General features: G+C 49.8%; 1 protein-coding gene across 19 annotated transcripts in view; it reads left to right on the top strand.

Annotated features, from left to right (window-relative positions):
* The window catches only part of DNMT3B (DNA methyltransferase 3 beta), a 49,670-nt gene that overhangs the window by 12,870 nt on the left and 9,239 nt on the right, over positions 1-27,561 (top strand). For 6 of the 19 annotated variants that reach the window (XM_055266768.2, XM_063633708.1, XM_055266767.2 and 3 more), the window contains exons 2-16: positions 6,172-6,319; positions 7,210-7,271; positions 10,900-11,001; positions 12,622-12,747; positions 13,361-13,582; positions 15,287-15,445; positions 18,065-18,172; positions 19,092-19,236; positions 21,880-22,005; positions 22,121-22,165; positions 23,264-23,343; positions 23,661-23,773; positions 25,659-25,842; positions 26,440-26,524; positions 27,341-27,486. In XM_055266768.2, the coding sequence (XP_055122743.1) occupies positions 6,178-6,319; positions 7,210-7,271; positions 10,900-11,001; positions 12,622-12,747; positions 13,361-13,582; positions 15,287-15,445; positions 18,065-18,172; positions 19,092-19,236; positions 21,880-22,005; positions 22,121-22,165; positions 23,264-23,343; positions 23,661-23,773; positions 25,659-25,842; positions 26,440-26,524; positions 27,341-27,486 (1,845 nt within the window). In that variant the 5' untranslated portion in view covers positions 6,172-6,177. Of the gene's footprint in view, positions 1-5,696; positions 5,991-6,171; positions 6,320-7,209; positions 7,272-10,899; positions 11,002-12,621; positions 12,748-13,360; positions 13,583-15,286; positions 15,446-18,064; positions 18,173-19,091; positions 19,237-20,006; positions 20,067-21,879; positions 22,006-22,120; positions 22,166-23,263; positions 23,344-23,660; positions 23,774-25,658; positions 25,843-26,439; positions 26,525-27,340; positions 27,487-27,561 lie in introns of those variants that run through there. The other 13 variants (XM_063633710.1, XM_063633704.1, XM_055266765.2 and 10 more) reach the window with 6 other exon arrangements.

Below are 27,561 nucleotides of genomic sequence, written 5' to 3'. Positions count from 1 at the left end.
TACTGGGACCTTGTGTTCTGTCATGTGTTCTGCTGCTGCCACTAGTGTGGACAGCCTGAGTCTGGCCCCCTTTCCTTTGGATGTGCTGTCCCTGCTGCCTGGATCCTTCCCGCTCTCTACTTCACCTAGGTGTGGTGTCCCTCCCTGGGCTTAACTTTTACAGGCTACTGCATTGTTTTATGGTGTCTTTTTTTTTTCTTTTTTTTTTTTTTTTTGAGACAAAGTCTCACTCTGTCACACAGGCTGGAGTGCAGTGGCGCAATCTCCGCTCACTGCAAGCTCTGCCTCCTGGATTCACACCATTCTCCTGCCTCAGCCTCACGAGTAGCTGGGACTACAGGCGCCCACCACCATGCCCGGCTAATTTTTTGTGTTTTTAGTAGAGACGGGGTATCATCATGTTAGCCAAGACGGTCTCGATCTCCTGACCTTGTGATCTGCCCACCTTGGCCTCCCAAAGTGCTGGGATTACAGACCTGAGCCACTGCGCCTGGCATTTTTTTTTTTTTTTTTTTTAGATTGAAGGAGTACATGTGCTTGTTTGTTGCATGGGTATATTACTTACTGGTGGGGATTGGGCTTCTGGTGTATCCATTACCCAAAGAGTGAACATTGTACCTGATAGGTGATTTTTCAACCCTTGCTCCTTCCCATCCTCCAGTCTTTCTGGGGTCTCCCATGTCTTGTCTTGTCTTTTCTTTTTTCTTTTCTATTTTGAGATGGAGTCTCCCCCTTGTCGCCCAGGCTGGAGTACAGTGGCACGATCTCAACCTCACTGCAATCTGCTCACTGCAACCCCCACCTCCCGGGTTCAAGAGATTTTCCTGCCAAGCCTCCTGAGTAGCTGGGATTACACCCGCCCACCACCATGACTGGCTAATTTTTTTTTTGCATTTTCAGTAGAGACCAGGTTTCACCATGTTCGTCAGGCTGGTCTCGAACTCCTGGCCTCAAGTGATCTGCCCGCTTCGGCCTCCCGAAGTGCTGGGATTACAGGCTTGAGCCACAGCACCTGGTCCTAGATATTTCTCTAACATAGGCTGTGGAGGTGGAATTTTTATTTATTTTTTCTTTAAATCAATACTCTCCACTGAATGTAGGATTTTAGTTTTTAATTTTTTACTGCACCCCAGGGGTTGGGACAGATACCAAAGTGACCCCCCTTCCTGCATTGTGAGGTTTAATTAATGCAATTAACATTTACGAAGTGCTCTGAAACAGCTCTGCTGCTGGTGTCAGCCTGGAGGAAATGAGTGACATCAGTTCTCAGCATTATTGCTGGGTTGGGGTGAGTCCCTGAGCCTCCTCTGAGTCTAATTGGGGGTGCCACCTACCCCTCTGTCTGCCACATTGCATTTGAGTACATCTGACCTGGTTCAGTTGGGGCACAGGCACCCTGCTGCACTAATGAGGAAGGCCCCTCGGGGAGAACCTTTTGGGTGGGCCCACCCAGCACTGCTGCCCACCCTGAATCACACGCTGGATCCCAGCCTCTGGGAAAGGGTCAGAGTTCACCTCTCATCACAAGGTTAGGCAGCCACCTCCTGTGAAGGGAAACGCTCAGCTGGTATATCATGTCCCAGCCACGAAGCTCCCTTCATCCCTGGGATAGGTGATGCATTGTTCATAACTTCTGTAATTCTTGTCTGTCTGTCTCAGTTATGGCAATTCCAGGCACTTGCCCTGCATTGCCTGGGCATGAGATTTGGCACTGCCACTTCTCTGGGTGACTTAACTCATCTGAGCCTGTTGAAGGCAGGGGGATAAGACCTGCCCCAGGATGGGGTGGGGGTTAAAAGAGGTGGCAGACAGGCTGGGTGCGGTGGCTTACGCCTGTGAATCCCAGGCCAAGGTGAGTAGATCACCTGAGGTCAGGAGTTTGAGACCAGCCTGGCCAACATGGCGAAACCACGTCTCTACTAAAAATACAAAAATTAGCCAGGCATGGTGGTGCAAGCCTGTAATCCCAGCTACTCGGGAGGCTGAGGCAGGAGAATCACTTGAACCCGGGAGGTGGAGGTTCAGTGAGCCGAGATCACGCCACTGCACACCAGCCCAGCCCAGGTGACAGAGTGAGACTTGATCTTAAAAAAAGAAAAAAAATCCATGGTGGTAGACAGTGTTCAGCCTACAGTAAGTAGGGCCCTGGGAACTGTTAGCTACTTGATGTTAAAGTGGCAGTGTGGGATGATGCAGTTCTAAATCCAGCATGTCCGCCACTCTGGATAGGTCATATTAGATAAAGCAGTTGGCTTGTGATGGGGGCCGTGTTATCTGGAAATGCCAGCCTTGAATCATGAAGTCAGTGAGATACATAGAAAGAGGTGGGGAGATTTGTATCCACCAGTACACACCTGATGCTAGTTTAATTTCTCTTGTCCTGATTCTAAGAACATGTAGTTAAATTTGTATGTTATTTACCTTCCCTATATATTGATCAAGGAGGTAGTATGTCAGTCTCTGTCTCGGTTTCTCCATCTGCAAAACAGGAATAACAGTACTTACCACATTTAAAGATTAAATGAGTTAAGATAAGTAAAGCCAAAACAGTGCCTGACACACATAGTAAGCACTGAAAAAAAGATGACCTTATTATTAGGGGAGATTTTTATATATTTATACATGTGGGAGGAAAGGCCTAGGAGAGAAGCTTTTATTCCTGGATTTTGAGCTGTGGGTTTTGAGGTCTGAGAAAGGAAGCAGGAGGTGTAGGGAGTTGGGGAGGGCTTCCAGGCTGAGAGAACACAGCAGCACATGCCTCGAGGCTAGATTGTCTTGGCCTGTGTGTAGACTGAAGGGGGGTAGGGGAGGAACTGAGCTGGGCATCTTTAGTCACGGGTGCAGGTTCTGAAGTTGGTGTGTGCTGTCTACACAGCTGTGGCTATAAGGCAATGAGGGTAATTAATTTCACTGCAAACGTAGGGTCGTGATAAAAACAGAAGGAATTTTAAATGAAATCACATTGAATTATGCAATGAGAAGAAAGTGTATTTAAGCGCTCAGTTTGCTCCTGGGGGGCACCCAGGTAGCTAGTGCCATTTATTGTGGGTATTCTTCCTGGACTGTCTCTCCAGTACCCTCAAGTCTTGTTCTAGGGGCTTGAGGCTTTTCCTGAAAGTTGAGATACGGGTTTTGGAAGGTGTGCTGCCCACACGTTGGGTAGGCTGGTGGCCAGTTGGCACTGTTGAGGCCCTGGGGGAAGGCCCAGGGTGGTTAATCATTGTCAGCCTGGGTCTGTCTAGGAGGTGAGACTCCTGTCTGGCTTCTTGTTGACCCAGTTAGGGGCTGTCTGAGGACTGGGGTTCAATGTTGCCTGCGAAACCCAGCACACATTAGAACCTCAGGCCCTGGATGAAGGCAAAGGAGGTCACATCCTTCAGTCCAGGCCTCTGGTCTGCTACCAGCTCCTGGCCACAAACAAACCCTGTGTGTCCTCCCCCCAGAGCACTTTGGGGAGGTGGACCCTCCTGGAGACACCAGGTACACCAGGTAGCCCCACCTCCCACTCTATGCCAGGCCCACTAGGTTACTTTGTTCACTGATTTGGCCTGAGGTGAAACGCTTGAAATTAATGATTATTCTGAACCGACACTCCAGCAGCTTTCCTGGGATTCTGGCCACTTTGTCTCATAGGAACTGGCCATAGGTCAGCCAGCCTGTTCTTCCGGGTCAGGGCTTGGGAGAAAAAGGGCTGAGAAGCAGCTGATTGGTCTGATTCAGGCATGTCCCCTGTCCTTGGAAGGGGAAATTCCTTAACAGGTGCTGACACACACCCTGGATCATGTGAGGCACAGAAAGCCTAGGTGCTATGTATCAGCACACGTTTATAATCTGAACAATACTGCTTTAACATGCATATTAATCACCCAGGCATGACTTGTGTGTGTTAAAATGTCTTGTGAAAATCCTGCTTCAGGCCGGGTGCGGTGGCTCACGCCTGTAATCCCAGCACTTTGGGAGGCTGAGGTGGGCGGATCACGAGGACAAGAGATCGAGATCATCCTGGCCAACATGGCGAAACCCATCTCTACTAAAAATACAAAAATTAGCTGGGCATGGTGGCATGCGCCTGTAATCCCAGCTGCTCAGGAGGCTGAGGCAGGAGAATCGCTTGAACCTGGGAGGCAGAGGTTGTGGTGAGCTGAGATCGCGCCATTGCATTCCAGCCTGGCAGAGGTCGCACCACTGCACTCCAGCCTGGCGACAGAGGGAGACTCTTCTCAAAAAAAAAAAGAAAAAAGAAAATCCTGCTTCAGGACATCTAGCTTAGTGCCGGAGATTTCTCCAACCAGCTCCCAGTTCCAACAGTTCTTCCAACCAGCTCTCAGGTGATGGTACTGTAGCCTGCGTGGCTCCTGGGCCACACAGGGAGTAGCAGCAGAGGTCCAGTTGCCCCATGCAATGGGCAGGTGCAGGGTCTGGAATTGGGAGCTCCCACCACAGATTGCACCTCTGCCTGGGGGCGCCACTGGGCTCATCAGACTGAGCTCATGGCGCCCCCTGGTGGGCGATGCCAGTGGCGCCAGTGCAGCTCGGAGCCCGTAATACAAGGCGTGGCTTCTAGAAGGTACCCTGGTTTGAGATGCTGAGGTGGGAGGATCCTTTGAGGCCAAGAGTTTGAGGCCAGCCTGGGCAAATAGCCAGGCTCTGTCTCTACAAAAAATTAGCCACACCTGGTGGCACACACCTGTGGGCCCAGCCGGAGGATCACTCAAACCCGGGGAGTTGAAGCCTGCAGGGAGCCGTGATCACGCCACTGCACTCGAGCCTGGGTGACCAAGTGAGACCCTGTCTCTTAAGATAGATGGATGGATGGATGGACAGACAGAAGATAAACTGCGAGGCTAGCATGGGTTGTCTGGCAGGGGCTGGTATGTCTCCATGATGGAGCCCAGAGGCAGGGAGGCCCAGTGCATATGGGCAGCAGCTTATTGGGGAAGCTTTTCCCAGGCACGGTTCCAGGACAGAAGGGTGTGGTGTGAGTGACCTGGAGCTGTTTCTGGCTCAGGGATGGGAGCCTGGAGGTCTCATTATGCCTAGGCTTTTATAATATTTTTGCCAACCAAAGGTGGAACAAAAAGCAAAGGCAAGTGACTTGGAAAACTCGGTTTCAGCTGACATTTATGCCCTGGAGTTTTTTACTCGTTCTCTATCTAATCCTGGCCCCACCTCTTAGATGGGCTGTATGACCTTGGAGAATAACCTAGTCTGTATGTCAGTTTTCTTTTTCTAGAAGATGAGCTCTCCAGTCTCCCTAGGGGGAGATACAGGTTCTTGCATCCAACAAAATCTATGTGCCCATAATGTTGCAGGCAATGGGCCAGCCCAGAGGTCATACAGCCTGCCAACCCATCAGTGTGGCCCTGGCCCTGTGTGTTAGCTGATTTACCTGACCAGGAAGGGCAGCAGTGGGGAGGCCAAGTCCCAGAGGTGAGGGCGAGGCTACAATGGATCTGGGGAGTCCCCCTCCTGGTAACTGCCCCCAGGCTTTCTGCCTGTGCCTCCATCCTTCCCTCCTTGGGAACTTGGGACTCTGAGCCCCAGCTGGTGAGGGAGGAGGGGAGTGAGCGACAGGCCAGCAGACCAATGGGCCCTGGAGGATGGGGTGAGGCGGGGCTTGTGCTGCCATGGAGAGGAGAGAAGCGGTTCTGTGGGGGAGGAGGGGGTGGGTGGGAAGAGGACCTGGAGATTGAGGGGAAGGGAGAGAGCAAACAAAGGGGTCAGGAGGGAAAATAATGCACTGGCTTCCTGAGCCCCTGCAGAGGCTGAGCAGGGAGAGGGGGCCAGGGCCAGAGGGGACAGAGGCTGGCGGCAGACGGGCCGGGACAGGCAGGTCCTAAATGGCATTGTTTGAAGGGGCCGGCTAATTGCACAGAGCAGTCTGAGCCTGAGACCCCAGCCCTGGCCTCCCCACTCTGTCCTGGGTGCTGGCGTCTGAGCCTTCGGGACAGCCTGTCCACATGGAACCAAGTCCTGAGCCTCCGAGCTTGGTGAGGGGGAGGCTATGAGGGGCAGCCTGGGTGGGGTACTTGGGCAAGAGCATCACCCTGAGAATGCATCCTGGGGCCTTGGCCTGAGAACATAGAGCCCATGGCGGGGTGTCTGGGGGAACACTGCCCCTCTCGTGTCCCTGCTTCCCTTCCACCCCACCCATTCTGGCTTCTCCCACAGGAAAGCATGAAGGGAGACACCAGGCATCTCAATGGAGAGGAGGACGCCGGCGGGAGGGAAGACTCGATCCTCGTCAACGGGGCCTGCAGCGACCAGTCCTCCGACTCGCCCCCGATCCTGGAGGCTATCCGCACCCCGGAGATCAGAGGTGGCTGGGCAGTGGGGACTGGGGTGGTGTCAGGCGCTGACACAGTGAGCGGTCACTGCAGACCACTGGAGGCTTTGGGGAGAGTCTCTGACAACTTCCACCACAATTCCCCGGGAGGGAAGAAAGCTCTAGCAAGGAGGGATGCAGGCTCGAGCCCTTCACGCCTGCCCGCAGCCCTTGGCCTCCCCGCTGGGACTCTCATCTCAGCTGGGACTCTGAGCCTGACACAAGGGTGATGGTTCCTTGTCCTCTGCCAGTCATGACAGGGGTGGTCTCGGCATGGGCCGTCGGAGAGCCCTTCTACAGTGGGACCCTCTCCCCACTCAGAGCTGGGCTGGGGTCGGGAGGGGGAGGTCTGGAGTGTGCTTCCTTTCCACCCTGCCCTGAGCAGCTCCAGCCAGCTCACTTGGGATCCCGCCCCAGCTGGGTTGGAAAGCCCGGCATTGTCCTCTCAGCTGTGCCATCCTATGGAACTTCCTGCGAGCGTGAAAGGGTTCTATTTCTGCATTGTTCCCCACAATAGCCACACTCTACATGGGAGCACTTGAGAAGCGGCTGACACAGCAGGCAGTGAATTGTTCCTGGAAATGTAGTTAGTGGTCCCTGGATGGGCAGCACCCTGCTGGAAGGAATCGGAGGGCTCCCCTTCTTGGTAACTTCAGTGTTGTTTTGGGTCCTGTCGCGTGCCTGGCCCAGGGCTCTGTTGTCTTATGAATAAAATCAATGGAGAAGATGAGTGATATGGAGGGACTGAGAGCAAATCCCTGTGGCTGACAATAGTGTAGGGGAGATCCCAGGCCACGCCACAGAGAAAAACCCCTATCAACAAGGCCGATCCCCAGGCTGGTGCCTGCCCCCACAAAACAGACCCCTGGCTGTTTCCTCTACAGGCCGAAGATCAAGCTCGCGACTCTCCAAGAGGGAGGTGTCCAGTCTGCTAAGCTACACGCAGGTATGGTCTCTGCTCTCTCTTTTCCAGGGCTCAGGGACTTTGTCTTTGGCTTTCATCACGTGGGCAACCTGAGGCCCACAAAAACTGGCATCTGCAAATGTATGGAGGGTTGTCGAGCTAGATGCTTTCTGCATATATTTGGCATTATTTTTTCAATATGGATGATCAGTTACATTGATAAATCTCTAATATGGTAGTCCCCTCTTGTCTGTCATTTTGCTTCCCACAATTTCAGTTGCTTGCAGTCAACTGCCATCGGAAAGTATTAAATGGAAAATATTAAATGGTAAATCTCAGAAATAAACAATTGATACATTTTAAATTGAGTGCCATTCTGGTAGCATGATGGAATCTCACACTGTCCTGCTCCGTCCTGCCCAGGATCAGTCCTGTCTTTGTCCAACATCTTGACGCTTAGGCGCTAACCTGCCTGTTAGTCACTTGTAGCCGTCTCTGTGCTCGGATCAGTCGCAGCATCACAGTGCTTGTGTTCAAGTAATGCTTGTTTTACTTAATAACAGCCCCAAAGTGCAGGATGATGATGCTGGCAATTCAGTTATGCCAAAGAGAAGCCATGAAGTGTTTCCTTTAAGTGAAAAAGTGGAAGTTCTCAAAAAGGAAAGAAGAAATCATATGCTGAAGTTGTTAGATCTGTGGTAAGAACAAATCTTCCAGCCGTGAAATCATGAAGAAGGAAAAATAAATTCACGCTAGTTTTACTGTTGCACCTCAAACTGCAAAAGTTATGGCCATGTTGTGTGATAAGTGTGTAGTTAAGATGGAAAAGGCATTAAATTTATAGGTGGAAGTCATGAACAGAAATGTGTTCTGATTGATAGCAGTGCTTTGTGCCAGGAAGCATTGAGCCTATAGCAAGGGATCCCCTGACACCAAACCATTTACTTCAAGTAAGGGATGGTTACATAGATTCAAGAATAGGTTTCTACTGAAAACTATAAAAATGACTGGAGAGGCTGCATTTGCCAATGAAAAAGCTGCTGCTACATTTTCAGAGGAGTTGAAGTTGATTAAGAAAGGAAACCATCCAAAACTAAGACTGCAGTGAAACCAGACTCCTCCAGAAGATGATGTCTGATAGAACCTACATTCATGAAAGTGCAAAGGAGGAAGACACCAGGTCATAAACCATGGAAGGACAGATTAACCCTGAACAGAGTACAAGAAGATATTTTGAGAGAGAAACCACATTCATATGGCTTTTATTAACAGTATATTGTAATTGCTCTATTTTATTATTAGTTGTTAATCTGTGCCTAATTTATAAATTAAACTTTATCATAGGTATGTAGATATAGACAAAAACAGAGCACATACAGGGTTCCATCTTCCAAGGTATCAGGCAGCCATGGGGGGTCTTGAATGTATCCCCCCTGGATAAGGGGAGGCTACTGTATAGCAAACTGTCTTTTTATTCCTGGAATGAGTCCAACTTGGTCATGGTGCATTTTGAAGTTGATTTTATTCATGTATTCATGAGTGAAATAGGTATATGATTTTTTTATTCATTTATTTTTGAGATGAAGTCTGTTGCCCAGGCTGGAGTGCAATGGCACGATCTCTGCTCACTGCAACCTCCCACCTCCCAGGCTCAAGCGATTCCCCTGCCTCAGGCTCCCGAGTAGCTGAGACTACAGGCAATGCACCACCCAGCCAATTTTTTTGTATTTTTAGTAGAGATTGGGTTTCACCATGTTGGCCAGGCTGGTCTCGAACTCCTGGCCTCAAGTGATCCACCTGTCCTGGCCTCCCAAAGTGCTGGGATTACAAGCATGAGCCACCACACCTGGCCGATTGTATTTCTTTAAATATATCTGTGGTTTTGATGTTAGGATTATGTGGGCTCAAGGAATTTTTTTACAAGCTGGAAGAAACTTGTCTAAGCTTATTTTAATGAATTTCAAACAATTATATCTTTTAAGACTTGCTACATTATCAAGCTTTCTACTTCATTTACTTTTCCAAGGTTGGATCTTTCCCATCATGTTTTGTGTTCCTTCCTTTACTGACACCGTCTGTTTCCTAATTATTCTTAGTAGAGTTTGTCAGTTGGGTTGGTTTTGCTCAGAGCCAGTATCAGTCATAAAAGTCCTGGGCAATGAAAACTCACCCTCAGCTTCCATTCTCTTGGTGGTGGCCAACCTACTTAGGGGATTCAGAAGGTGAGGAACACAAGCCCTGGGAGGAATTAGGGCAGCTGCAGGATCAGAGGCTCAGCACTGTTGTTTCTGGTAGCTAGTTACCACTAACAGTAATGAAATCTCTTGCCCACACATTTCTTTTTGTTTTTTTGTTTTGTTTTGAGACAGAGTCTTGCTCTGTCGCCCAGGCTGGAGTGCAATGGCACGATCTCGGCTCACTGCAACCTCCGCCTCCCAGGTTCAAGTAATTTTCTTGCCTCAGCCTCCCAAGTAGCTGGGCTTACAGGCATGCGCCACTGTGCCCAGCTAACTTTGTATTTGTATTTTTTTTTTTTTTTTTGAGATGGAGTCTCACTCTTGTTCCCCAGGCTAGAGTGCAGTGGCGCAATCTCGGCTCACTGTAACCTCCACCTCCCAGGTTTAAGCAATACTCCTCAGCCTCCTAAGTATGAGTAGCTGGAATTATAGGCACATGCCACCATGCCTTGCTAATTTTTGTATTTTTAGTAGAGACAGGGTTTTGCCATATTGGCCAGGCTGGTCTTGAACTCCTGACCTCAGGTGATCCACCTGCATCGGCCTCCCAAAGTGTTGGAATTACACGCCTGGCCTAATTTTTGTATTCTTTTTTTTTTTTTTTTTTTGAGACAGAGGCTCGCTGTCGCCCAGGCTGGAGTGCAGTGGCGTGATCTCGGCTCACTGCAGGCTTTGCCCCCTGGGGTTCACGCCATTCTCCTGCCTCGGCCTCCCGAGTAGCTGGGACTACAGGCGCCCGCCACCTTGCCTGGCTAATTTTTTGTATTTTTAGTGGAGACGGGGTTTCACCGTGTTAGCTAGAGTGGTCTCGATCTCCTGACCTCGTGATCTACCCGCCTCGGCCTCCCAAAGTGCTGGGATTACAGGCGTGAGCCACCGCGCCCGGCCTAATTTTTGTATTCTTAGTAGAGGCAGGGTTTCACCTTCTTGGCCAGGCTGGTCAGGTGACCTCAGTCTGCCCCAGAATCCCAAAGTGTTGGGATTACAGGTATGAGCCACCACACCCGGCATATTATTTGATTCTTAATGTAACCCTGTTGTGCTATGAGGGAAGTACTGTTATTCTAATTTTAAAATGAGGGAAATGGACTCAAAGCCATACAGTTGGTGAGTGAAGGCAAGTGCTTAACACTCCAGCCAGACCTAGCTGCTCGCTGCTTCAGCTTTTGTCTTTGGCTTATGTTGGGTTTTGGTGTGAGGTGTGAGGCCTGCACGAGGAAGCCCTGATGACATGGTGCAGGTTTCGTGCCATTGCTTCTGGGGCATCTGTCGTGGTTGGCCTGTGTCTGCACCCATATGCGTTGTGTTGTGATGAGTGACCCGGTCTCCCTGCCAGGCACAGATGATCAGTCTTGCATATTGCAGTTGCCTTGTTTCTTTGACTTGCTGATACCCTGGGGTCTTCATCATGTTCATCATGTTTCCTTATAAAGGACTTGACAGGCGATGGCGACGGGGAAGATGGGGATGGCTCTGACACCCCAGTGATGCCAAAGCTCTTCCGGGAAACCAGGACTCGGTCAGAAAGCCTAGCTGTAAGTAGCCACACCCCGAGCCAAAGCACTTGTGGCCACCACTCTACATAGCATACATAGCATGCTACATACATAGCATGGCTCCCTAGGGGAGCTTTTAAGAGAGAAGGTGATGAAAAAATGTTTTGAAACTAGAAAATATAAATAAGGCTCTTGGACTGTTGTTGGAGGGTTTTCTTTTTTCTTTTTTTTTTTTCTGAGACAGAGTCTCGCTGTGTTGCTCAGGCTGGAGTGTAATGGCGCGATCTTAGCTCACTGCAACCTCTGCCTCCTGGGTCTAAACGATTCTCCTGCCTCAGCCTCCCAAGTAGCTGGGACTACAGGCACCTACCACCACACCCGGCCAGTTTTTGTATTTTTAGTAGAGATGAAGTTTCACCATGTTGGCTAGGCTGGTCTCGAACTCTTGACCTGAGGTGATCCACCCACCTTGACCTCCCAAAGTGCTGGGATTTCAGGCGTGAGCCACTGCGCCCGGCTGGAAGATTTTCTGTATGTGCCATTTCTTTCAGGTGGTTTTTAAGTTCTTTCTTGTAACACTCTTGGAGGTGCCTAAGGGTGATAGAGTTTGCAGGGTGGATGGCTCAGCTGCTCATGACCTAGGGAGTCCACCACTTCTGTGGGTGTATTTTGTGGCTCAGAGTTTTGAGGTATGGCAATGGGAAGGCAGTTATTGCTTATGGTCACCCAGCCCTTCAGAGACCAGACTGACAATTACTGTCCCAGGTGTGGGTTACAGTCTTCCCTTCCCAGGATATGATCTGTATCATCCCCTTTATGGAGATGAGAGAAGATTCTAGCAACTTACCTGAGGTTAAACATCAACTCTTCTATGCAGAATTTCCACACAGGTTCTGCAACAACCAAATTCATGCCATTTTTGACAATGAACATAGAGCCTAAGGAATTCTGTTCCATCTTGATGATCTGGTGCCTTCCTGAACCCAGTAATTGGCCTTATGCTTCTTTGACATAAAAGTTTGTTTTAGAGTGAACATGAATTTTTCTTTCTTTGTTTTTTTTGTTTTTTTTCTGTTTTTTTGAGATGCAGTCTCACTCTGTTGCCCAGGCTGGAGTGCAGTGACGTGATCTCAGCACACTGCAACCTCTGCCTCCCTGCCTCAGCCTCCTGAGTAGCTGTGACTACAGGCACCCACCACCACGCCTGGCTAATTTTTGCATTTTTAGTGGAGATGGGGTTTCACCATTTTATCCAGGATGATCCCGAATTTCTGATCTCAAGTGATCTGCCCGCCTTGGCCTCCCAAAGTGCTGGGTATACAGGCATGAACCACTGCGCTTGGCCAGATTTTCATTTTTCAATCCCAGTTGGCAGGTGCCATTTCAGCTGGCCAAGTCTGTCTGCTGTGACAGGCAGAGCAGGACCTGCTGGGAATTGTCGGGCAGCCTAGCTGGCCACCCTACCACCTCTATTCCAAGAACTGGGGAATTCTGGCTGGACTCAGTCCAGAGTCCCACCTCATCACCTGTTCACTTCCAGTTGTCCTGAAGCTGGCTACCAGGTCTCCTTGGCCACCTCAAGGCCTAATCCTCCTGGCCCCGCCAGACCCCAGGCCTCCAGTCACCTAAGGCCCAGTGAGTGTCCTCTCTTGCTTCCAGGTCCGAACTCGAAATAACAACAGTGTCTCCAGCCGGGAGAGGCACAGGCCTTCCCCACGTTCCACCCGAGGCCGGCAGGGCCGCAACCATGTGGACGAGTCCCCTGTGGAGTTCCCGGCTACCAGGGTTGGTTCCCCAGATGCCCAGACCCCTGCCCCCAGTCTCTAACTGGGAGATATGCCTTACTCACTGCACTACTGGCTGTGGCTGGTGGATAATCTGTGTCCTTTTTTCACACTGCTTTTCAGGTTCTTGCTTTTTCTTTCCTCTCCTGGGTAAGCTTCCCGTAAGCCTGTTGGCTTCTCTCCTGGTCTGATCTCAGATGGCACTCTGTTGGGAATGGAAGCTTTCCCTGTTGACTTGGTTCTTGTTGTAACTTGGAAACAAGGTAGAAAACACTGACTTCCAGAACTGTCTTCTCCCTCATGTCTTCTTCACCTGTCTTGAGGCAACCCTAGGGGGTATGGCAACACTTTACTCTCTGAGAGTCCCTTGTCATTACCCATCATTTGTGCCTTTGTCATCTTTCTGTCTCTGTCTCTGGGACAGCTACAATGACTTTCTCCCACCTCTTAAGGGATACATGTTCCTGGAAAAGTTTCTTCAGCGGTCTCTGTTCTCTTTAACTTCTTCGGTCTTTGCTCTTTCTTTTTGCCTAGGAGGCATATGGGGTTGCCGTTGGTCTCTGGTCACTGACATCCTTTGCTCTGGCCCAAACTATGTGTCCCTCTGTCCATAGTCCCTGAGACGGCGGGCAACAGCATCGACAGGAACGCCATGGCCGTCCCCTCCCGGCTCTTACCTTACCATCGACCTCACAGACGACACCGAGGACACACATGGGACGCCCCAGAGCAGCAGTACCCCCTACGCCCGCCTAGCCCAGGACAGCCAGCAGGGGGGCCTGGAGTCCCCGCAGGTGGAGGCAGGCAGTGGAGATGGAGACAGTTCAGAGTATCAGGTATGGCCGAGAGGGGCTCCTGCCCAGGGTGACTGAGGACCCTGAACACGGGGAAAAACCAGTTACCTGCTACTGTTGGTAACATAGAGCGACAACAGTTGTTAGAAGTTTTGTAATTGTAATAATTGACATGTTTGAATTCTAAGTATCTTCCATATGCACCACGGTCCTTTCTTTACCTTAATCCTCTCCCAGACATAAGTCAAATGCCAGTATTTACTGCGTGAATACTGTGATTTTTCTCAACATGACATTTATGTAAGGACTGCAACTGCATACGTTATACATTTCATGTGCGCCCCTGTGAAGAGACCACCAAACAGGCTTCGTGTGAGCAATAAAGCTGTTTATTTCACCTGGGTGCAGGTGGGCTGAGTCCAAAAAGAGAGTCAGCAAAGGGAGATAGGGGTGGGGCCATTTTATAAGATTTGGGTAGGTAAAGGAAAATTACAGTCAAAGGGGGTTTGTCCTCTGGCGGGCAGGAGTGGGGGTCACAAGGTGCTCAGTGGGGGAGGTTTTTGAGCCAGGATGAGCCAGGAAAAGGACTTTCACAAGGTAATGTCATCAGTTAAGGCAAAGACCGGCCATTTTCACTTCTTTTGTGGTAGAATGTCATCAGTTAAGGCGGGGCAGGGCATATTCACTTCTTCTGTGATTCTTCAGATACTTCAGGCCATCTGGGCGTAAAGGTGCAAGTCACAGGGGATGCGATGGCTTGACTTGGGCTCAGAGGCCTGACAATACGTATTGTGATTCTGTTCATCAGAGAGCACATACTGTATATATTGTACGTATTATACCTTTGTAGACTTGCTTTTTTCTTCTATTAAGAACTAGAAGGCCGGGCGCGGTGGCTCACGCTTGTAATCCCAGCACTTTGGGAGGCCGAGGCGGGCGGATCACGAGGTCAGGAGATCGAGACCACGGTGAAACCCCGTCTCTACTAAAAATACAAAAAATTAGCCGGGCGCGGTGGCAGGCGCCTGTAGTCCCAGCTACTCGGAGAGGCTGAGGCAGGAGAATGGCGTGAACCCGGGAGGCGGAGCTTGCAGTGAGCCGAGATTGCGCCACTGCACTCTAGCCTGGGCGACAGAGCGAGACTCCGTCTCAAAAAAAAAAAAAAAAAAAAAAAAAAAAAAAAAAAAAGAACTAGAGTTGCCTGAGGTTCATGTCTGTATAATAAATCCAGTGGTCTGGATCATAGCTTAATTAACCAATTCAGGTTGTTTATGCTTTTATTCAAGCATTGCTGCATGAAGACTCCTTACACGTGTATGTATTTATGTGTTGTTAGGATCCATTTTTTCTATGTCCATTACTACGTTTTACTTTGTATAGAAGGGATCTCACTATGGTGCCCAGGCTAGTCTCAAACTCCTGGCCTCAAGCGATCCTCCTATCTCAGCCTCCTTAGTAGCTAGGACTATAGGCATGCACCACCAAGCCCAGCTACTTTATAAATTCTTTTGTGGAAATGGAGTCTTGCTATGTTGCCCGGGCTGGTATCCAACTCCTGGCCTCAAGCGATCCCCCCCGCCTCGTTCTCCCAAAGTACTGAGAATTACAGGCATGAGCCACGGTGTCTGGCTACATCTTGCATTTTATGGCAAGCTTTTTGTTGCCCTCAGGGACAATGGAGTGGACAGGACTTGGCCCAGGATGGCCTCTCCTCACTGGGATTTCTTCATGTGGTTGTTCTTCCAGGATGGGAAGGAGTTTGGAATAGGGGACCTCGTGTGGGGAAAGATCAAGGGCTTCTCCTGGTGGCCCGCCATGGTGGTGTCTTGGAAGGCCACCTCCAAGCGACAGGCTATGTCTGGCATGCGGTGGGTCCAGTGGTTTGGCGATGGCAAGTTCTCCGAGGTGAGTCCGGGGAAGGGCAAGGGGCTCTGCAGGCCTAAGGCTGTGCCTGCCTGCCTTCCTTTGAAGACAAAGGCCTGGGATTGTCTTCTGCAGATGTGTGAGCCTATGCCTTCACACTGTCTGGGAAGAAGGACAAGACTTGCTGTGTTAACCAGCTACAGCAGATTCCACTCATACAGGGGACAAAAGTGCTAGAAAGTTCTGGATCCGTGGGCAGTTGGATTTTATGTTATTTCTTAGATTTATCTTTTGGGGGCAGAATCACCAGTGTGGACTCTGAGGGGCCAGGAGTGGCCACATGAGCAGGTACCCAAAAGTATTCAGTGGAGAAGCCTGGAAGAGACCGGAAGCATGGCTGCGGCCTCTTGTCATTTAGCCCTGGGGAGAGAAAGGCATGCAGTTGGGTTTAGTGTCACCTGGTATCAGTTGTGAAAAGGGTTTTTAGTAGACTTGGTGATTTCAGAGTCTCTTGATGATTGATACTAGCCTTTTAAAATCTTTCTTGGTAATGAAATTTAGCTGGGGAAGAGCTGTGTTGGGCATAACTAGACTGTTTTGATTCTTACACTCTTTCAACAAAGATTTTTTTTGGGGGGTGGGGAGAATGGAGTCTCACTCTGTTGCCCAGACTGGAGTGCAGTGGTGAGATTTTGGGTCACCGCAACCTCTGCCTCCCAGGTTCAAACGATTCTCCTGCCTCAGCCTCCTGAGTGGCTGGGGTTACAGGCACCTGCCACCACACCCTGCTAATATTTGCATTTTTAGTACAGACTGGGTTTCACCATGTTGGCCAGGCTGGTCTCCATCTCCTGACCTCAGATGATCCACCCGCCTCGGCCTCCCAGTGCTGGGATTACAGGCGGGAGCCACTACGCCTGGCCTCAACAAAGATTTTAATCAGACAGACCTATCCTGTGATGGTCTCTTAGAAGTAAATGTTAGTCCTACCCTCAGAGCCCTGAGAGAGGCTAAGTTAGGTGCCTAAGGTCATTGGGCAAGTTGCAGCAGCAGCAAGCCAGGCAGGATTGAGGGAAGGGCTGTCTATTCCTGGGATTCAGCCTCAAGCAGAGATTGTTTTTCCCAGGAACTGAGCTACCATGGGGCCATTTGCCATGGGCGAATTGAAGTTTCCCAAGGGCTACAATAATATATTGGGTGTGGAGTCTCCTTTGTAGGAGAGCCCCTGCATGCAGTTGCCTGCTGTGACCAGCAGAGGGAGGACAAGTCCTGGGCCCATGCTGGCAGGGAGGCAGCTACTTCCAGGGATGGGAGAGCAGTTAACTTCTGTCAAGTGAAGGAAGATGGATTGTTTGCAATTGCTTTGCCCCGTTGAGACATAAAATGCACTTTGCAAGACAGAGTCTGAGGCTAATACAATGCAGTGTGGGGCTGTCAGCATTAGGGGATGAGATGACAATATGGGACCTGGGTCTGGCCTGGGCAAGTCCCTGCTCAGCATGTGTGCGCTGTTTGGGGTGTATTGGAGCCACTGGGCGCTGGAACCAGCACTTGTGTTGGAGCGATTTTTTTTCCCCCCTACCAGAGCCACAGTATTTTCTCCCCAGTGGTGGTCACACCCCCATATAGGAAGTCAGGCTTCCCATGATAAAATGGAGGTTTGCATGAGTGTGAGCACTCTTTATGGAGAATAGAACATTCCCTGTGTCTTTCAGTTCCTTTTTTTTTTTTTTTTTTTTTTTTAAGAGATGAGGTCCTCGCTGTCACCCAGGTTGGAGTGCAGTGGCACTGTCTTGGCTCAATGCAGCCTCAATCACCTGGGCTCAAGCAATCCTTCTGCCTTTACAGAGCAGCTGAGACTGCAGGTGCACACCACTGTGTTTGGCTCTTAAAAGTTTTTGTAGAGATGGGGTCTTGCTGTGTTGTCCAGGCTAGTCGAACTCCTGGGCTCAAGAGATCCTCCCAACTCCCGCTCCCGAAGTGCTGGGAAGGAATATAGGCCCGAGCCACTATGTCTGGCCTTTCAGTTCTGATTAGCATCCCTGAACGGCCATTTTCTCTCTCACTGGCAACTCAGTCAGTTCATGCTTGGTCCAGGGACTTGGTACATCAGGAGACTTGTGGAATATGGATTAAATCACAAGAACTAAAGTTAAATAATCACAAGTGAAAGGTGCTGACTGTGTCAAGCACTGTTTTCTAAACACATTCATTAAGTGAACTCATTTTAATAAAAGGGTAAAGAGTAAACAATTATCATGCTTAGGAAAGAAGGAATATGTGCAAACCCTCAATGCTGGAGCAGCCACGGAGAATATTACAACTGAGCCTCAGGGGTCCACACCAGGGACACCTGCTTGGAAAATGTGTACAAACACAGGGTTCGCCTAATTGCCTTCATTCAGTGTATCCTCCTTTTCCACAGTGGAAGTGTCATAACTAACAAGGTTCTGGATATCTGTGTGTTGAGACTCTGTCATTTCTGTTTTTCTGCTTTTTTCTTTCCTTCCTTTCAAATAGGTATCTGTGGACTTTATCCCCAGGAATGGTGTCTTGGTTAAAGTGTATGAAAATCTTCTGCATCTCATGGACAACATTGTGATAGACATGGCACCTGGGACACACCTGTAGGTGGATGTTGATGATGTCTTTCTCTTTTAGGTCTCTGCAGACAAACTGGTGGCACTGGGGCTGTTCAGCCAGCACTTTAATTTGGCCACCTTCAATAAGCTCGTCTCCTATCGAAAAGCCATGTACCATGCTCTGGAGGTAACATGGGATGAGGGAATGAGGGCTAGGCCCTGAGAGCAGGGATGAAACAAGAGACCCACAGAAACCTAGCTCAGTGTTGCCAAGGGTGGTTTGGAGGGGACAGGGTGGCCAGGGAGGAGGTAAATGCCAATATAACATCATGGCCACTGGATTGGGCCTCCCAACAAAGGGATTTGAGACATCCCAGCTGCCACTTGTTGGGACCACTAACTGAATCAGAAGGAAAGAGCACGGGCAGTTAAGGGTGCAATATTCGTATCAGTGAATGTGCTTTTCCAGAGACCTCAGAGCCTCCTTATGAGAGGTGGAGTTCACAGCAAGACGGCAATGGAGGCCGGCTGTCTTCTATCTGTGAGCTGTGTTATCCCCTACGAACCATTACACCCTGTTTCTCCCTTCACCTTGATTTTTTTTTCCCCACCTTTGTTCAGCATTTAAGAGCCAACCTCTTCTCATTGCTAAAGGCTTCATTAGACACTGAAATCCTCTTGGTCCTTCATGTAGGACACAAATTAATGTCCACATCTTTAGGGAGATAAAACAAGAAATCTAGTGCCTTCTTATATAAGATACAGAGGAGATGAGATAGTGCTGGCTGGGGCTTCTATATCTTGGTGGTAGAGTTAATTCTGATGTATCTGCCTTTTGAGAGGGAGGTGACCACTGACATTCCCTAGGGGGAAGAGATCCTATTTGGTGCCTGCGTGAAAAGATTTAACCACAACCCCCCTTCTGAGGCCTCTCCCTGCACAGGCCCCTCCTTCCTCTGAAACATACCACAGCCCAGGACAGCTGTCTGGCTATGAAAGGGCCCAGTGTGAAGGGGAATGTAGGCCCTGGCTGGGGGAATCCCTGGGTGTGGCCTGGCGAGCACCTCCTCCCCACCCCCCATTCATCACAGACTCTGCCTTTGCAGAAAGCTAGGGTGCGAGCTGGCAAGACCTTCCCCAGCAGCCCTGGAGACTCATTGGAGGACCAGCTGAAGCCCATGTTGGAGTGGGCCCACGGGGGCTTCAAGCCCACTGGGATCGAGGGCCTCAAACCCAACAACACGCAACCAGGTGGGAATGAGTCCCCGTGGCAGCACCCGCTGCCTCTGCTGGTGGGACCACTTCTTGGGAGAGTCAGCCACCCCTGCTGCACACCCCACCCAGCTTTCTAGCAGCTGGTCTCAACTCTGAATGTTGGAAAAATAGGAGCCAGGCATACGAAGGCTGTGCCAGCCCTATCTGGCTTCCCTGGCCACTTTCTTGCTGATGGTCATGTGCATATAATTTGTATTGAATCTGACATCTGTCTTGAAAGGATGCAGTGTTGACTAGCACCTTTTTTATTAAAGGAAAAAATAGTTAAGCTATGCTCATTTGAGAAAATTGGAAAGTGTTAAAGAAGAATATGCCACCTGCTCACATTTTGACCAGTACCATGTTTCTCCCATTATAAGATAACTCTGGTTTCTAGAAATCCAGGACTTGTCTTACAATCCATACATTTAAAGGCCAGGCATAGTGACTCACGCCTCTAATCCCAGCGCTTTGGGAGGCTGAGGCGGGCGGATCGCTTGAGGCGAGTAGATCGAGACCAGCCAGGACAACATGGTGAAAAACAGAAAAATTAGCCTGGTGTGCTTGGCATGTGCCTGTGGTCCCAGCTACCCGGGAGGCTGAGGTGGGAGAATTGGCTTGAGCCCAGGAGGCAGAGGTTGCAGTGCGCCGAGATCGCACCACTGCATTCAAGCCTGGGCGACAGAGCAAGACTGTCTCAAAAAAGAAAACAGTCCAAACATTTAATGTAATGTTTTTTCTGTTTTGTTTTGTTTTCCCCTCAAAAGTGGTTAATAAGTCGAAGGTGCGTCGTGCAGGCAGTAGGAAATTAGAATCAAGGAAATACGGTATTTCCTTCCCATCTTTTGACTGTGCCCTGTTTTCTATGCACTTTCTTCTGATTTCTTTGCATATAAAATAGTCACTGGAAAAGAATCAAATTTCTTGAAAAGTCAATCTGAACTCCCTCCCCACTCTCCCTTCACATCCCACCCTCACAAATACCCTCCAGGTTAACGTTGGGTTGCACATCCTTCCAGATTTTTCTGAACACTAGTTGGATTCCTGCTTTCCCCTTTATTAATATTAATACTGTAAGCACTTTCTGATGTCATTTTGTCACTAAAGGGTCCTTATGATTTTTAATGGCTGTACAATTTTCTTTCCTAGGGTCAGAGTCAAATTTAACCGTGTCCATTAAGATTTTCCGTGTAGATGGAATAGGAATACAAATGGGTTTTACGAAATCCCATTTATAGAATGGGAGCCATATTATGTAAAATTAAAAAGTGCTGGGCTCGGTGGCTCACGCCTATAATCCCAGCATTTTGGGATGCAAATAACCATCTCTTGGATTTCCCAGCATTTTGGGATGCTGAGGTGGGCAGATTGCTTGAGCTCAGGAGTTCCAAGACCAGCCTGGGCAACGTGGTGAAACCCTGTTTCTACAAGAAATACAGAATTAGCTGGGTGAGGTGGTGTGTGCCTGTGGAGGCTGAGGTGGGAAGATCCCTTGAGCCCAGGAGGTCAGGCTGCAGTTTGCTAAGATCATGCCACTGCACTCCAGCCTGGGTGACACACTGAGAACCTGTCTCAAAAAACAAAAAACAAAAACAAATAAACAAAAAACAAAACAAACAAAAAAGAAAGAAAAAAGGAAGCCAGGTGCAGTGGCTCATGCCTGTAATCCCAGCACTTTGGGAGGCTGAGGCAGGCAGATCCCTTGAGGTCGGGAGTTCACCAGCCTGGCCAGCATGGTGAAACCCCGTCTCTACTAAAATACAAAAATTAGCCAGATGTGGTGCTGCATGCCTGTAACAGGCTGAGGCAGGAGAATTTCTTGAACCCAGGAGGCGGAGGTTGCAGTGAGCCAAGATCCGCGCCATTGCACTCCAGCCTGGGCAACAAGAAAGGAACAGGTGAAATTAATACAAATCATGATTTTTTTAGAGCTAAATTTCCAAGATGTTAGCATTTCAATATCCAGCTATTATAAAAACTGAGATAGTCTACATTTACAGTGCTATTTTCAAAATTTCACTTATTTTATATACTTTACATATTACATATTTTACAGATCTCAATTTTGATGCTAAATTTCCAATGAAAATACTTGGTCTGTATTAAGTATATACAGATTATTAACTAAATACAGATGTAGATGGTTAAACACAAATTAAATTCGTAAAACATGCATTTGAGAAAGTAGACTCATATGTCTAGGCTAGTCCTAATGAGCCAGTTAGTTGACTCACTTGTCAATGTTTTAATTAACATTAAATGCAGAATTCATTTCCTCAAGTTTCAAGTTCTCAGTAGCCACCCCCCATGCCTACTGCCCAGCATGTCAGATATCACAGACATGGGTATGCCAGGCTTTTAGCTTTGAATTGAGCTTTGCTTTCTGAGCTGAGTCATTTTTACATCCTGATTGTAGCCCTTTAAAACCTTGTAAACATGTGTTAAGGATCCTGGGTGCAAGGGGTTTTGAATGAGCTCCTGTTGTGAGTTGCCCATCAAGGGGCCATATACATTCAGTGTGGACCCCCTGTCATGCCCTAATTGCAGCTGGTACCCAGGCATAGCATGGTCTTGTCCTGGGCCCGCATTCTCTCTGGACCCTCCTACCAAGCCACGCTGCAGTCTAATTACCTTTCACAGAGAACAAGACTCGAAGACGCACAGCTGACGACTCAGCCACCTCTGACTACTGCCCCGCACCCAAGCGCCTCAAAACAAATTGCTATAACAACGGCAAAGACCGAGGGGATGAAGATCAGAGCCGAGGTGATTGTTGGGGACCTGGGATCATGGGGCAGATGGGAGGAGGACGCTGCAGATCAGGAATTGATCCGTACCCGGCTCCCTGACCTCATCTCATGCCTTCTTCTTTTCTCAATAGAACAAATGGCTTCAGATGTTGCCAACAACAAGAGCAGCCTGGAAGGTAACGTTCTCTCCCTCCCAGTCGTCCCCTTCACACCCTGGCTAGGGCTCTAGGCCTGCCTTGTCCTAGCTCATCTACCCTGTCAGAGTTTAACCCAGAACTCTGTTCCTTGACCTCAGGCCAAGGCCTATTTCTGGTCCCTGCATCTTAGTTGCTAGTTGATGGAATGAGTTGCCCAATTGTGCCCCGTAAGAGAAAGGGACAGGAAGGGTATGGTGAGGAACAAGGGAAGCCGGGCCATTTCGGCCGGGAGAACCATAACCTAAAACCAAGATTACTGGTATCATGAACCTTCCCAAAGAAGAACTGCAGCTAACAAGCTTTTAGTCACTTGCCTACCGTCAGGCTAAATAGTCTGCTTGCCCTGGCTGGGGATTGCCACTGGATTGGATACTGTGGCCAGAATATACCTCATGGAATACAGAATGTGTGACGATGAAGTCTCCCTTGCTTCCTTAACCCCCAGTTACTCAATGTTGAATAGGAAAACACCACATCCCTGAGCCAGAGAACCCGGGGAAGAGCTTCGGTTTAGAAATCCTATTCCCCAGGACTCACTCCCCCATCTGGCTAGGTAGGGATGCTTGTTCGTGGGTTTTATAAAAGTCCTATCTACCCAGCCAGGGATGCAACTCCCGTGCTGACCTGGTGATATGAAGGGAAGGCAGGGTTGCCTACTGGTTAAAAGATCTGGATTCTGAAATTATAGCCATTTGCTGTTTACAGGGTGTGGGCGTGGGCAAGTCCTATCATGAGACAACAAGCCAATTGGAGTCACCACAAAATCCTTAGTGTCCCAGTATTTAAAGCTTCTCAAGGATTGTCACACCAGGGAGGTCCCCCTGCTCAGCATTCTGCCTGACATCATTCTACTGGGGCAGCCCCTTGCCCATCTTGATGTTCCCCATCTGTGAAGTAGGGATGCCACCTGGAAGCATTGTTGAAAGGTAGAAGCTGTGAGGCATGGCCTGAGGCGCAAAGAGTCCTTGGCAAGCTGCTGGCCTGGAGGGAAATCTTAGGAACTGAGAGACCCCAGGCTTCAGCAGTTGGTGTCAGGGCCTCACTTGCCACAAGCCACAACCCCTGTTTTTCTTACAGATGGCTGTTTGTCTTGTGGCAGAAAAAACCCGGTGTCCTTCCACCCTCTCTTTGAGGGGGGGCTCTGTCAGACATGCCGGGTAAGTCCTCCTACCACTGCCCTGGACCTTCCTGCCCTTGCCTCCTCTAACTCCCCTGTCCTTCCCAACAGCACCTGTGTGGAGACTCAGTGAAGCCCACTCATCCCAGCTGCCTTGCACTCTGCCTGTAGGGCAGGATGGGGGACAGCTGTCACAGAGGCCAGTGGCACATGGGTCACAGCCAGTTGTCCTTTTAAAAGACACCAAGCCACCAGCAGTGTGTTCTGCGGCTGTATCCTAGGGCCTCCACCAGCAAGCCGGCAGGGCCTGCCCTTCTCTGGTCTCCGATTTCACTGGTGTTTCTCTCTGGCTGCCAGGATCGCTTCCTTGAGCTGTTTTACATGTATGACGACGATGGCTATCAGTCTTACTGCACTGTGTGCTGCGAGGGCCGAGAGCTGCTGCTCTGCAGCAACACAAGCTGCTGCCGGTGAGCACTGGGCCCTGTGGGCTGGATGTGGGTGGGTCCCCAAGGCTCCTAGGTTCCTGCAGTCTGCAGACAGCTGTCTGTTGAATGGAATCCTAGGCATGGGAATAGGGAGCTAATTTGCCCTGGAAGCAGCACACAGGGTTTATATTTTGTGGTGGCTGTGGTTGTAGCATAATTGGAGTAGAACTCATGTATAGGGATCAGCCCGGGTAGCTCAGGTAGCAGAGCAGGAGAACTCATGTATAGGGAACGGCTCTTTTTTTTTTTGAGTCTTGCTCTGTCTCCCAGGCGGGAGTGCAATGGCGCGATCTCGGCTTACTGCAAGCTCCGCCTCCCGGGTTCATGCCATTCTCCTGCCTCAGCCTCCCGAGTAGCTGGGACTACAGGCGCCCGCCAACACGTCCGGCTAATTTTTTGTATTTTTTTTTTTTTTTTTTTTTTTTTGAGACGGAGTCTTGCTCTGTCGCCCAGGCTGGAGTGCAGTGGTGCAATCTCGGCTCACTGCAAGCTCCGCCTCCCGGGTTCACGCCATTCTCCTGCCTCAGCCTCTCCGAGTAGCTGGGACTACAGGCGCCCGCCACCACGCCTGGCTAATTTTTTGTATTTTTAGTAGAGATGGGTTTCACCGTGGTCTCGATCTCCTGACCTCGTGATCCGCCCGCCTCAGCCTCCCAAAGTGCTGGGATTACAAGCGTGAGCCACCGCGCCCCGCAATTTTTTGTATTTTTAGTAGAGATGGGGTTTCACTGTGTTAGCCGGGATGGTCTCGATCTCCTGACCTCGTGATCCGCCCGCCTCGGCCTCCCAAAGTGCTGGGATTACAGGCTTGAGCCACCGCGCCCGGCCGGGAACGGCTCTTTTTTTTGAAACAGGGTCTCGCTCTGTTGCCCAGGGTGTACAGTGACATGATTATAGTTCACTGCACCCTCCAGTTCCTGTGCTCAAACAATCCTCCCACCTCAGCCTCCTGAACAGCTTGATTATAGGCACATGCCACCACACCCAGCTAGTTATTCTTTTTTTTTTTTTTTTTTTTTTTGAGGTGGAGTCTTGCTCTGTCACCCAGGCTGGAATGCAGTGGCACAATCTTGGCTCACTGCAACCTCTGCCTCCAGGGTACAAGGAATTCTCGTGCCTCAGCCTCCCAAGTAGCTGGAATTATAAGTGTGGAGCACCACGCCCAGATAATTTTTGTGTTTTTAGTACAGACAGGGTTTCACCATGTTGACCAGGCTTATCTCAAACTCCTGACCTCAGGTGATTCACCTGCCCCAGCCTCTCAAATCCCAGCACTCCCAAAGTTCTGGGATTACAGTCATGATCCGCCTGGCCTTGGGTGTGGTGGCTCACACCTATAACCCTGGGGCTGTGGGAGGCTGAGGTAGGAGAATGGGTTGAGCCCAGGGATTTGAGATCAGCTGGGTGTAATAAATGCTGCCTCGGCTGATGTCAAATCCTTGGGCTCAAGCCATTCTCCTACCTCAGCCTCTCAAAGCCCCAGGGTTATAGGTGTGAGCCACCACACCCAGCTAGAAGTGTTCTTAATAGGCCAAGAGCATGAGGGAGGGGATGAGTAGGGTGTCAGGGAAGGCTAATTCCCTGGCTTGCCAGTTGGCCTGTAATCCAAAGTGTCCATGGAATGAAGTAGGTTGTTGGGAGAGCATTTCTGATCAGAGAGCCTGTGGGATTAAGGGGGTTGGGGTATCCAAGGAAGACGTCAGTGAAGCCCGTACTGCATAGGGCCCTGCAGGCTATGCTGTTAAGCAGCCAATCCTAGGTAAGCTTTCAGGAGGGGGTTGGCATTTCCCTGTGGAAGTGGTAAGGGGGTGGCACAGGAGACCAGCTCGATGACAAAGGCATCCCTTCTCCCTGCCACTGGGTCCAGGTGCTTCTGTGTGGAGTGCCTGGAGGTGCTGGTGGGCACAGGCACAGCGGCCGAGGCCAAGCTTCAGGAGCCCTGGAGCTGCTACATGTGTCTCCCGCAGCGCTGTCATGGCGTCCTGCGGCGCCGGAAGGACTGGAACGTGCGCCTGCAGGCCTTCTTCACCAGTGACACAGGGCTTGAATACGTAAGCCACAGGCTCCTGACTCTACCACCACAGATCCCAGGGGCACAGGGTGTTGGAACACTCTGGAATTCTCAGAGTAATAGAAGTAAAGACACATTGTACAAGTGGAACCTCTTGGAGCCTCAACGGCTGAGAGACCTGGCGAATTGACAGCTCCTCTGCACAGTTTTCAGCCGTGCCAGGGTTCACTTCCTCCTTGCCAGCTTCTCAGCATATGGATTTTCAGGGGCCTGATGAAGAAATGGTTGTAGCCTTCTGAGTTTAGCAGAGCTGAGAGGGAAGGAAACAGTAGAAATGAATTTTCTAGTTCTTAGAGGGAGGCCCTAGGTCATTCCTATCTGGGGTGATACCTTTTCATGTGCGCATCTGTGCATACATATCTGGCTCATGTCCAAGGATAAATTGACCATTCCTTGCCAAATGCAGGCTCACGTGGTACACACTGTCTCCCCAATCCCCATCAAGCCTTCAGTGGGCTTTTTGCGGTGGCTACAGCAAGGTTTGAAGCCCTCTGAACAGGGTCAGCCTGCCCCTCCCTCAGAGCTTGAGTCTTTTCCCTGTGCCTTCACCACCATGACCTCCTTCCTTACCTGGCAGGAAGCCCCCAAGCTGTACCCTGCCATTCCCGCAGCCCGAAGGAGGCCCATTCGAGTCCTGTCATTGTTTGATGGCATCGCGACAGGTGAGTTTGGGCAACACCTGGAGACGCTGTGTTATTGTGTCACAACAGGGTAGCCAGGGAGTCAGAAGGCATGGTTAAGGTGTCTGACATCAGTGGCAAGAAAGATCCCTGGGGATTACCAGCTCTGAAAAAAACCCTGTCTCCTTGTTTCTCTCCACCTTCTCAACCACCTTGCAGTCTTGGTCATTGAATTTTATTTATTTTTTTGAGATGGAGTCTCCCTTTGTCACCCAGGTTAGAGTGCAATGGCGTGATCTGTGCTCACTGCAGCCTCCACCTCCGAGGTTCAAGTGATTCTCTTGCCTCAGCCTCCTGAGTAGCTGGGATTACAGGTGCTTACCACCACGCCCAGCTAATTTTTATATTTTTAGTAGAGACGGGGTTTCTCTATGTTGGTCAGGTTGGTCTCGAATTCCTGACCTCAAGTGATCTGCCCACCTTGGCCTCCCAAACCGCTGGGATTAGAGGCATGAACCACCGTTCCCGGGCAGTCTTGGTAATTTTAAAAGGACTTACGTCTTAGCTGTTACACTTTATTTTTTGTTATGTGCTGTTATCTTTCATTCCACGTGCATAAGTATAATTGGAGATAGACTAGTTAACAACTACTGCCGTCTCTGGTTTTGGTTCCCTTCTTTTCCTCCTATACGGAGTTTACACAGCCAGTATGTGTAGTGTGTGTACAGCCTTTGCTGGATTGAACGCATGTGATACAGTCAAGAAGAATTGTTCATTTTACCATAGCAGGGAGTGGAGGAAATGAGCTACTGTGTGCTCAGCATCGTTTATGCTTCTGTGTCTCCCTGGCCCCCACAGGCTACCTAGTCCTCAAAGAGTTGGGCATAAAGGTAGGAAAGTACGTCGCCTCTGAAGTGTGTGAGGAGTCCATTGCTGTTGGAACCGTGAAGCACGAGGGGAATATCAAATACGTGAACGACGTGAGGAACATCACAAAGAAAAATGTGAGGGCAGTCTGTACCTTGCGGGCCTCATCTCTTCCTGTCGTCTTCCCCAGTCCTCCACACCCTGAAACCCGC

This window comes from Symphalangus syndactylus, chromosome 24 (genome assembly GCF_028878055.3).
Source record: "Symphalangus syndactylus isolate Jambi chromosome 24, NHGRI_mSymSyn1-v2.1_pri, whole genome shotgun sequence".
Classification (NCBI taxonomy): Eukaryota; Metazoa; Chordata; class Mammalia; order Primates; family Hylobatidae; genus Symphalangus; species Symphalangus syndactylus.
Note: the sequence above shows the minus strand (reverse complement) of the source record. Positions and strands in the feature narration are given on the sequence as shown.